Here is a 12198-nt window from a genome sequence, read left to right as displayed (position 1 = left end):
GGGGGCGCCACCACTTTTGCATCCGTTCTGGAGCACCAGGAGTCGGTGGTCCCCGGGAATTCCCCGCGAGCAGCCCCGTTGGGGTGGTCATTTGGTCATTTTTGCACATTTGGTAATTTTTTTAAATCTGGGGGTCCCCCAGGGACGCTCCGGGGGTCCTTGGAGGTTGTAGTTTGGCAGGCAAGGAGTGTGTGTGTAAAATCTGGCATGGATCGGGTCAACGGGTGCGGAGATATAAGCAGGGAAAAAGTGTGACGTGTGAGCACATTTGGTCATTTTTTACATCTGGGGGTCCCCCAGGGACCTGGGGGTCCCTGGGGCTCCGGGGGTCCTTGGAGGTTGTAGTTTGGCAGTCAAGGAGTGTGTGTGCAAAATTTGGCATGGATGGGGGCAACGGTTGTGGAGATATGAGCAGGGCAAAAGTGTGACGGACGGACGGACTGACTGACTGATTGACTGACTCACCCACGGACAGCCGGTGGAGGTTTCTACAGTAAGTAGATCCCTACGGTCGCAACTACTATCACTGACTCACACGCACGCACGCACGCGCGCAAGCGCACACACGCGCGCGCACACACACACACACACACACACACACAGCAGCCTCTCTCTCTCTCTCTCTCTCTCTCTCTCTCTCTCTCTCTCCCTCCCTCCCTCAAAAATTTCGGGTTATTTTAAGGACCGGTTCGACTTGCCAGAGTGGAAGTGTATGCGCGCCCGGTGCGTGCGTGCGCGCGTGCGTGCGTGCGTGTGTGTGTGTGTGTGTGTGGGCTGGGTTTTTAGGGGGCGGGCCAGGTAGAGTAAGGAGTTAAACGGGGTTGGAGTCGTGTGTTGTTGGTAGCTGACTATACTCCATGTGGAAGAAGTAGCAGCACAACTTCTATAAGACGCACAGTTTGGCATTATAAGGATACTAGTTTGTTTATCTCTTCTTGGGTGTCCCTTCTTCCAAGCTGAAGCTGCAGCCTTGACCACTTGCAGTAGCCTACAGGAGGACTATAACTTTTACGCACCACGAGATTTCTTTCTTTTTTATTTTTTGTGTTTTATTCTACAACTCTTTTTGTAATAATTAACCAGCAATAACATTGCTACGCTTGGCGTGGGTTTGCCCATTGCCATGGAGAGGCGCGACACCGCGGAGTTTCCTCATCCATTCGTGCACGAGGTGAAGCTGACCACGGCGCAGAGGATCAGGGTGAGTTTCGTGCAGTGGTGGATATAGGCATATACAGAAATACTCTGTTACTGAATTGAAAATATGCCTACTTGAGTAAAAGTACGAAAGTATTGGCATCAACATAATAGAAGTACCAAAAGTAAAAGTAGCCTACGAAATGTTTTAAAATAGTAGATCGGCTGCTAGGTATAAAAAAAAAGTGGATTAATGCATGTGTTATAAATAGCCTATAATCATTTAGGCCCTATATCTGCAAAGTAACTAGTAACTACAGTGTTCAAATACATGTAGTGCAATAGCCTAAACGTATTGGAAATTTGAAATAGGCTACTCAAGTTAAGTGCTGAGTACAATACCTCAACATTGTATTACTTAAGTAAATCTACTCAGTTACTTTACGCCACAGCTAATCATGTAGGCCTACCCAAAATGTGCTGTGCTATTTTAAGGCGAGCGACACAGTCGGGTACAGTATGCTGAAGCATTACTCCCTTCAGAGCACAGAAGCTGTATATAGGCCTATATGTGTCCAGAGGAGGAACATTGGCTCGTTTGTATCATGGTTGAATATCTTTTAACCATCTTTGCCTTGGAGTCATGTTTGCCTGGCTGTGGCTGTCATCTAAAGGGCTTCTCTGTCTGGCACGTGTCCAGCAGACCCCATGCTGTGAGTCTTTGACATTGGCACGCCACGTGCTTTGCAAAGAAACAATAACAATGGTAGTTGGCAATAACAATGGTTTAAGGCTTTAAGCAGTTGAAGTCAAATAACAAGAACGATTTGAAGTATCTAGAGGTGGGTTCAAATTAAAGGAATATTACACACACATTTTGCACTTGGGACTGCAATCCTTTTTGTGCGTATATATCCTTTTGACAGATATGTACAAATATGGTAGGCCTATATGCATTTTTATCTATCTATCAATCAATCAAGACTGAAAAATATCTTTGCTACAGAAAGTAACACAAATATATAGTCCATGATACCCAGGGTAAAATACGTAAATAAAGTCTTATCTTGTCAAAAGTGTTTCTATAAATGTACCTTTACAGTTTATTGTATTGCATAATACTAGTATTGTATACCTATACTGCAACACAATGGCAACAAGCCCTCAGGGCTTTATCCTTTTAGGCTAGCATTATTATTGCAGAACTGTACCTTGATTGATTGATTGATTGATTGTTTAAATTGGGGTCACAATTATGACATAGTCGTCTAATCGCAATTATTTGAGATAATCGTAAAATAGCAGATCTATAAAATGTTTAAATATGTCATTTATCTGCCCTGTGCCGTTTGTGATTATGAAGCCTAAATGGCAAACGGAAATTAAGCTTGTATTCATATGTTCCAGTCTTCAATGCCAAAACCACAATAGACCGTTTGTCAGCCTTCTGATTGGTCCCTGAGACTCCCTGACTGGCCAACCAGAAAAAAACATTCACTTTTTGCTATCGGGGGTGGAGTTTGTGCAGTGGAGAATGTTGCTTCAGCCTTTCAAAAACTGTCCGCAGTGCGCGACACGGAGATCGGCCGGTACGGTGATAGCGACGGCAAGCGTCAAGCGATCTCGCTCATCATAACGAATAAGCTTCAACAAACTAGTTCACATGTACCTTATCAATGGTCTAAGAGTCACGATTGGGTACATATAATTTAAATGGGCAGAATTACGAAAAGCCAGCCTATTATGTGAGGAGAAACATTCTCTCTGTCCTCTTCCTAGTACCCAAGATGCAATGCGCTTCTCTTTCTATCTCTGATCCAGAGGATTAAACTAATTAAAACATTTATTTTTCGGGGGAAAACTACTGTTTTGCTATGTAATTACTGTACCTTTTTCTTCCCTTTTTATTAATATCACGTAGATGTGTTTTTTGTGGTACTTTATATAGCTGTAATGAGGCTATGAAGGGAAAAAAAATCGCATCCACTACCACTATAAAAGAATCTGCAAAGAGGATTCTGTCCCACTGGGATTAAACAAATTAAAACATATATTTTCGGGTAAATCCCCTGTTTTGCAATGTAACTACTGTACCTTTGTCTTCCCTTTTTATTAATATCACCTAGGTGTTTTTCCTTTGGTACTTTATATAGCTGTAATGAGGCTATGAAGGGAAAAAAAATCCCATCCGCTTCCACTATAAAAACAATCTGCCCAGGGTTAATGTCCCATCATAGTAACAGGGCAGAATGGGGCGGGATTTGCAAAAGGGTTTATTGAATCGCTAATCGCAATTATTTGTGTGGCAATTAATCGTCAGTTTAACCCATTTAGGCCTGAACACATTATGACGCAATATTTTATGCTTTAAATATAAAAAAAATAGCAGATATACAAGCTCACAGCGCGGCACCGAGTGCCGCGCTGCGAGCTTGTAGATCTGCTATTTTTGAAAAATCGTGAAAATTAGAATTTTGACCCGATTCTATAAGTGTCTTTTGAATCCTTCTAAGATTTTTGGAAAAAACCCATGTTTCTATGTCAGCAATCTGGCCAGCCATCGTCAAAGAAAAGGTCCTTTTCACTTGACTGGAGCTCAGTTAGTCTGTTCTGGAGAGACTACTATGTCAGTGGTTCTCAAACCTTTTCATGTGAAGGACCCCCAGAATTATATTTATTTGGCCACGGACCCCCATCTCAAAATATCTAGTTCCAGGGACCACCCAGAAGCAAAATCTGAGTTACAAACGTTCGCTTTAAAAATACATATATTCAAAGATTTGCACACATTTTCACGACTTTAAAAAAAATAGCAGATCTACAAGCTCACAGCGCGGCACTCGGTGCCGCGCTGTGAGCTTGTATATCTGCTATTTTTCACTGGTTAAAGCAGTCAATCATTCTAGGCCTAAATGGGGTTAAATGTGTAATCGTGACTGACAGCTCTAACCTCTGTACTGTTTCAAGCTGTTAACAAAGTATTCAATCAATCAGTTAATCAAAATAACACATGTTCTACAATACAGTGTTAATTTTGTCGACTAAGACTAAAAGACTACAATATTTTGATATTTTGTCGATAGGACTAGACTAAAAAACTATTTCAGAAGACTAAGACTAATATTTGTGTTATTCATAAGACTAAGACTAAATCTAAGTCTAAGAATAATGGCTGTAAAAATTAACACTGGTATAAACTGCAATGAAATTAAAGCCAAATACATATGTTATGTATGGTTTATTTTGTCCAAGTAACAGGCAGTAGAAGACTCTTACTAAGTTATATTTAGCCTAAAAAAACGTATCCTAAAAGATGAAGACTAAAAGTCTAAGACTAATCCCAAAAGACTAAGACTAAAATGTTTTGATGTTTAGTCGACTAAGACTAGACTAGACAAAAACAATTTCAGAAGACTAAGACTAAATCAAAATCTGCTGATAATCCCCGCGCAGGTGATGGTCCTGGGCAGCGTCCTCTTCCCGCTCCGCCTCGCCCTGGCCTCCCTCTGCTTCCTGGTCCTCTGGCCCCTGTCGCGGCTCCGCCTGGCCGGCCTGTCCGCGGAGGCGCGGCTGCGGCCCGTGGCGGGCTGGCGCGGCCGCCTGCTCCACCCGCCCGTCTGGCTGCTGAGCCGCGCCGCCTTCTTCTGCCTGGGCTTCCTGTGGGTGCGGGTGAAGGGGCGGCGCGCCGGCGTGCGCGAGGCGCCCGTGCTGGCGGTGGCGCCGCACAGCGGCTTCCTGGACATGCTGGTGCTGTGCCCCTCGCAGCTGGCCACCGTGGTGTCGCGCTCGGAGAACACCGCCATACCCGCCATCGGAGGTTGGTTCTGTTTGTTTGTTTGGTTGATCACTTAAAAGAGAATTTACCCGTTTAGACCTGGAACGCTTTATGACGCATTATGACTTAAACCATTATTATTGATTGAAGGCTTTATTAGAAGTTTGCATAGGAAAATGTACAGATTCATGACGGTACAGTTCACTGGTACAAGGTTCTTTAACTATTAAGTGAAAAGGACCTTTTCTTTGATGATGGCAAGCCAGATTGCTGACACAGAAACATAGGGTTTTCCAAAAATCGTAGAAGGATTCAAAAGACACTTATAGAATCGGGTCAAAATTCTAATTTTCATGATTTAAAAAGATAGCAGATCTACAAGCTCGCAGCGCGGCACTCGGTGCCACGCTGTGAGCTTGTATATCTGCTATTTTTCAATAGTTAAAGCATAAAATAATGCACAATAATGTGTACCCGTTCTAAATGGGTTAAAAAAATAGCAGATCTACAAGTTCGCAGGACGGCACCGAGTGCCGCGCCACGCTGCGGAATTTTGGGGGTCTGAGGTGATATGAGCTACAGTACGTGAGCTAGCCTACGTGTTGGCTAATTACGGACCTGAGAATTATGCCCAAATAAATTATGAAAAAATGATGGAAGGGCTCTCCCCAATGAGCCATGAACAAATAGACCAAGGTGAGACCAACGACAACTCTTGTGAAGCAGGGAGTGGATGTATGAGTCGAGGGTGACTCAAGCCTCAGTCATCGTTAGTTGTGTACCAGTGTCATGCTTAGGTTTGGGATCCCGGAACCGGAGGAATCGGTGGAACCGAAACGGGTTCCATCACATTGGGAAACGTTCCCGGAACCGGTTTAACACACTGTCAGAGCTGGTTATGTGGACTTCTCGTTTACCACTGTGTATACGATTGCTATAACACTTTTTAATTTCAAGGACCACCATAACTATTGAAGGTGTACAAATGGAACCAATTGCCATTTGTACACTCTCAGAGTTACAGTCGGTTTCATTTGGAACCCTCCTATAGGGCATCGTAGTGGGTGTGGTTTACTGGTAGCACTAAAAAAATCCCCCATTGATTTCCTCATAGACTTTCACGAAAATATTTATAACAATTATGTTAAGCCTAGAACAAAGCCATCCAGGATGTCAGTGAATCATGACCATGAAACCTTTGTTTCTGTGAAAAAAAAAAAAAAAAAAAAAGAATCGCTAAACAAAGGGTATTTGTTAACTCTATTACTGCCAGATGTTTTATTTATTTATCGGGTCTGGCACCAGCAAAAAGCGGCTTACCTTTGCGACGTTATAGTAGATAGATAGACATTCATTTATTTATTATTATTATTTATTTTTTTGATTGTGCAACATGCACTTTGGCAGACCAGGCAGCAGAGGGCGGCGTCATGCAAGAAATAATGTGAATTTGGCCGTTATGTGTTGCCATCCATTGAGACCAGTCTCTGGCCACAGAGCCACAGGGCCAGAGAAATCAACATGGAAGAGAATTGGTCTCCGTTGATGTTAACGCATAAGGGATTTTTTTAAGACCATCAGTGTGGGCGATGTGATTACAGTACACAGCGGCGCGACCCCTCATCAGCTTACGGACATCAACAAGGTAAACGAACGAACGGCCGTATTGGCGCGACGCGACACAGAGAATTGGGGCGAACGGGAACGTCCGTAGCAGTAAAACAGTTAAATGTAATATTTCAAATAATTAAATATTAAAATATGTTTTTATATACTGTAGGATCAAAGGCTGTATGGTCATGATTCACTGAGCTCCTGGATGGCTTGGTTCTAGGCTTAACACAATTCTTATAAATACTTTCGTAAAAGTCTATGGGGAAAATGAATGGGAGAGTTTTAGTGACGCCAGTAAACCACTTCCGCTGCGATGCTCTATAGGAATCGTTAAAATCCTAAAGGATCCCAACCCCTCAGTAAATAGCAGATCTACAAGCTCACAACACCTCACATTTGTGATGTGGTGTGAGCTTGTATATCTATACTTTTACCGTAGGCAACTCCAGCGTGCAACTAAGTATAAAGTCGCACACTGGTTGCTCACAAACTTGTCGATAGGCTATTGCCCGGTGCAACCGGAGGCTCCTCCCCTTCATGGAAAGTGAACGGGATGCGGCTGTTTCAGTTGCTCGTGTGTGACCCTAAGATAGAAGAGTGTGTGTGTGTGTGTGTGTTGCGTGCGTGCGTGCGTGCGTGCGCGTGTGTGCGTGCTTGCGTGCATGTGCGCGTGCGTGCGTGTGTGTGCGTACATTGATTGATGAGATTTTCACTCCTGACTGGGTGGGGCAGGGTTGTGGGTATCGCTATGTGGGGTGGGTTTTTATGTTTTGGGATATGGGGTGGGGAGCTCGTCCACATTTGCCCTGGGCGTGCGTTGAGAAGGGAGCAGTGCTTCCCCAGTTTGCTTTCATGTGAGTAGTCTGCCCGTTTAAAGGAGGCCAGGGTTTCATTTTAGCTGTGTGTGTGTGTGTGTTTCCAAGTGTGCGCGTGTGCGCGCGCAATGTCTGAGGGTGCGGTGTGGACCATTGTTTGGCACTGCCTTTTCTTTTCCTGCACTACCTCTGACATTCTTCGGAAACACTGTCAGACCACGCCACACACTTGCACAACAGTGAAACCAACGCAGATGAAATGAAACTTGGGGTTTTTATTCTGTCATCATCGGGCAGTGTATACTTCCTGCACATGCCAACACGTAATCTTATTAAGTCTCCAAGGCCACTCCCTCTGCCTGCTCCACCTTTCTTTACCAGACCAGGCACGTGCACACATAGACATCAAAGGGGGCTTAAGCCCCTGCCCTTTTATCCGTCTGTAAAAAGTTCCCTCTCCTGACCATGAATGCAGTTTTTGAGACGTGGTCACACCGTCTCCTATACGTGGCCGTGTGTGTGGGTATGTGTGTGTGTGTGCGTGTGTGTCTGTCTGTTTGTCTGTCTGTCTGTCTGTATGTAGCCTGCAATACCTTTTCTGACCACACATGTTAAGGGAGGGGCGCTGTTGTTCAGGGCAGGGGCAGGCACACTCACACTCACACACACGCGCACACACACACACACACACACACACACACACACACACACACACACACACACACACACACACACACACACACACACACACACACACACACACACACGCGCGCACACACACGCAGCCTCCACCGCTCAGTTCACACGTGTGTGATTTTACTATGGTGAAAGAAATGCAAATGCCCCCTTTCCAAGCCATACCTGAAGGCAGCATTCAAGATAATTGCCTTGTTCAAACTCTCCTGAACTTGAATGCAGCACCTTATGTTGAAATAATTGCCCTCTCTGAGTAGAAATCAAGCATCGGAAATAGCCGACCTCCAAGCTCACAACGCGAGCTTGGAGGTCTGCTATTTTCGATATTTTCACCAAAAGGCCATTTTAGAAACTTCAGCCCCTGCCCCTCTAACATTCTCTGCACGTCCCTGTTACCAGCCACCGAACGCATGACTCCTGTTGTGATCACATCACTCCCCATAAGGAATTGATTTCGAAATACATATTACTATTTATTAGGCTCTAAAATAGTCTAGCTATATCAAATACATCTCTGGTTAGAGACTTGGATAATGGCATCCTAGCCAAACCCAAAGTAAAATCTTGGTCTGGTGAGGGTGCATTACGGTGAGTGCATCAGTATAGTATAGAAAGGTATGTAGATGGTCACAGTTAATCTGGCGTATGAGAAGAAGCTTTTTCGCAATAATCATACACACCATTGCAAATGACCTGCTGGCTTGTTGTGTCAGATGTGGCTAGGCCATTAGTTGATAATAGCTATTTTCCACGTTCAGTTTAAGGTCACGTAATCAACATCGGATGAAAGTTGAAGTTACATCTAAATCTGTGTTTCTTAAACTATTTTCATTTTGTCCTCCATCTCCTTCTTGCGTTCTCCTCCTTTTTGTCGCTTTCTTGTCTCCTCCTTTTCGCCTCCTGTTATGAGGAGTAAAGGAGAAGTGAAATATTTGGTGTGGCGGTTTAGCAACTCTCCTCCCCTCTCCCTTGCTTTGTCTCCTCCGTATCGACTCCTTACATGAGGAGAGTAGCGGCGAATAGGCACGTGCACACACAGACATCAAAGGGGGCTTGAGCCCCTGCCCTTTTGTCCGTCTGTAAAAAGTGCCCTCTCCAGACCATGAATGCAGTTTTCACTATATGGTGAAAGAAATGCAAATGGGCTCTTTCCATGCCATACCTGAAGGCAGCATTCAAGAGAATTGCCATTTTTCTTCTTTTTCTTTTGCCTTTTCCAACCTCTCCTGAACTTGAATGCAGCATCTTATGTTGAAAGAATTGCCCTCTCTGTGTAGAAATGCCATGAGCCACATCTCCAGTATTGACTTGATTATGCTTAGTTCAGTGTGGTATCAAGTACGAAAATAGCGGTCGCAGCGCGGCGCGTTGTGAGCTTGGAGGTCTGCTATTTTCGATATTTTCACCAAAAGGCCCTTTTAGAAATGTCAGCCCCTGCCTCTCTAACATTCTCTGCACGTGCCTGGCGGTGACCTCCCTTGACCCTCTTGTGTCTCCCAGAGTTTCAGTACTTCCAGTTGGGTGACGAGGAGGTTAGAAAAAGGCAACAGAGATTGATTTGTTGGGGGACATGGGGGTAAACCATTAGTTGTGATTTGATATACACTCTCTGGCCATTTATATTTTATCGCCAGTGGTGGGGATGTTTTATCCGCTTCTGTTCAGACTGAATAAACAAACACAATTCTTCTATATACAAACATGGATTTATTTTTGGGAAATGTACACAGTTTCGTAATACAGTATGTTAAATAATATAAAATATATGTTTCTGTATTCAAAGCAATTTTTGTCATGCAAACAAGAATACAGCTTAAGTGATTAAGTCAAATTCCTCTATTTTTATTTTTGTTGTTATCTTTTTTTTTATCGAACCCTGGGAGCCCTCATTATCCTGTGAGAAATGCCAAACATACTTGATAATATCCATGACTGCGATCGGATGGCTGTTGGACTTGGTCAGTTAGGCGATATACTTTACTCCAGGGGTCTTCAACGTTTTCAGGCCAAGGACCCCTTAGTTGAGAGAGAGATGAAGCAGGGACCCCCACAACCTTTCCATATCGTTTCGGTGTTTGCCAGAACAATCATTAGGGTATTTTGGGTTCATGTCAATTTGTGTTTTCAGATATTTAACCACTTGAACCGTCAATACTTACACCAAACCTCTTTGCCGAAAATAGCCGATCTACAAGCTCAGCTGGTAGATCTGCTATTTTGGGCTAAAGTTCTCAGAATCTGCTTAAGACTCTGGCTAAAAAGGAGATTTTCCTTTTATCTTTCTATCACAAAAAGATTTGGAGGACCCCCTGTAGTAACTCTGAGGACCCCCTTGGGGTCCCGGACCCCCTGTTGAAGACCCTTTACTCCAGTCATCTATTTGTTCTATCATAACATTGAATTGTGGTCGAATCAAAATAACCTGGCAGTTGAAAGTATGGAGCTGCGTACTGCAACTGGCTGTCCACAAATAATAATCCCCCCCTGGCCCACGCCATTAAACTATGAGAGAGAACAAAATTCAAGAAAGTAAATGCGAGCCAGGAAGCCTCAAGATCAGTGGTGAAAAGTAACTAAGTACATTTACTTAAAGGAGTAGTTCACCACTTTTCAACCTGTCTTCATATAATAGGTCCTCACTAATGTTCATGATAAAATATCACAATTTTTTTCTACTCAGTCCAAGTCTCCTAGGAGAGCTGTGGGAAGTTCAGAATCCATAGTCTTGTGACATCATCATTTTCCCCAAAAAAAATTAATCAATATTTTTGAAAAAAATATTTAGATTTTTATTATCGCGAGAACAATGGCTTCCACTTTAAAATTGCAACTTTTCAGGAATAGAAAGCCTGCAGTTTCTATAAGCTGGATTGACAATTGATGATGTCACAAGACTATGGGTTTCTGACCTGCCCACAGCCCTCCTCTGAGGAAAAAAATAAATAAAAAATAAAAAAGCTATTTTTGAGTGAGGACCAATTATATGAACATAGGTTGAAAAGTGGTGCCCCTTTAACCCATTTAGGCCTAGAATTATTGAATGCTTTAACTATTGAAAAATAGCAGATATACAAGCTCGCAGCGCGGCACTCGGTGCCGCGCTGCGAGCTTGTAGATCTGCTATTTTTGAAAAAGTTGTGAAAATTTGTGCAAATCTTTGTATTTTTTAAAGTGAACGTTTGTAACTCAAATTTTGCTTCTGGGTGGTCCCTGGAACTAAATGTTTTGAGATGGGGGTCCGTCGCCAAATAAATATCATTTTGGGGGTCCTTCACATGAAAAGGTTTGAGAACCACTGACATAGTAGTCTCTCAAGAACAGACTAACTGAGCTCCAGTTAAGTGAAAAGGACCTTTTCTTTGACGACGGCTGGCCAGATTGCTGACATAGAAACATAGGTTTTTTTTTTTAAAACCTTAGAAGGATTCGAAAGACACTTATAGAATCGGGTCAAAATTCTAAATTTCACAATTTTTCAAAAATAGCAGATCTACAAGCTTGTGAGCTGTGAGCTTGTATATCTGCTATCTTTCAATAGTTAAAGCATAAAATAATGATACACAATAATGTGTACCCGTTCTAAATGAGTTTTTGTACAATTTTGGGGTTATTTTGAGGTATTTGTACTTTACTTGAATATGTCCAATTTCCAGTACTTTTACTTCTACTCCTCTGCATCTCAAATCCAAATATTGTACTTTTACTCCACTACAATGTTTTGAAAACTTTAGTTACTAGTTACTTTGTAAACATAAATTATAATATTATAAAACATACATAAACCACTTTATTTTATACCTCGGCTATTTGAAAATATCTACAGTACAAGCGTTGTGAGCTTCTAGATTGGCAATTTTCAAAACATTTTGTACTTTTACTTTTGGTACTTTAAGTCTATTTTGATGCCAATACTTTCGTACTTTTACTCAAGTACATTTTGCATCCCAGACTTTTACTTGCAACGGAATATATATATATTGCAGTATTGATACTTTTACTTAAGTAAAACATGTGAGTTATTTTTCCACCACTGCTCAAGATAAACAAACGAGTGACTCACTCTTCACTCTCGGCTGCAGAGGCGTCAATTGGGTATGGCAAGCTATGGCAGCTGCCATACCTTGGCTACAGGGGGAAATAATAAAATGTACTTTTCATTGT

The 12198-nt window shown here is 42.7% G+C and overlaps 1 protein-coding gene across 1 annotated transcript in view; it reads left to right on the top strand.

The window, feature by feature from the left end:
* Positions 1-1123: 1123 nt before the first annotated feature.
* The window catches only part of lpcat4 (lysophosphatidylcholine acyltransferase 4), a gene marked incomplete at both ends in the record, with an annotated part of 38839 nt that continues 27764 nt past the window's right edge, over positions 1124-12198 (top strand). The window contains 2 exons of the mRNA XM_080741683.1: positions 1124-1201; positions 4591-4954. Of these exons, the coding sequence (XP_080597809.1) occupies positions 1124-1201; positions 4591-4954 (442 nt within the window). The remainder of the gene's footprint in view (positions 1202-4590; positions 4955-12198) is intronic.

Source organism: Nannobrachium achirus, assembly GCF_963921795.1.
Source record: "Nannobrachium achirus genome assembly, chromosome: 14".
Taxonomy (NCBI): domain Eukaryota; kingdom Metazoa; phylum Chordata; class Actinopteri; order Myctophiformes; family Myctophidae; genus Nannobrachium; species Nannobrachium achirus.
Note: the sequence above shows the minus strand (reverse complement) of the source record. Positions and strands in the feature narration are given on the sequence as shown.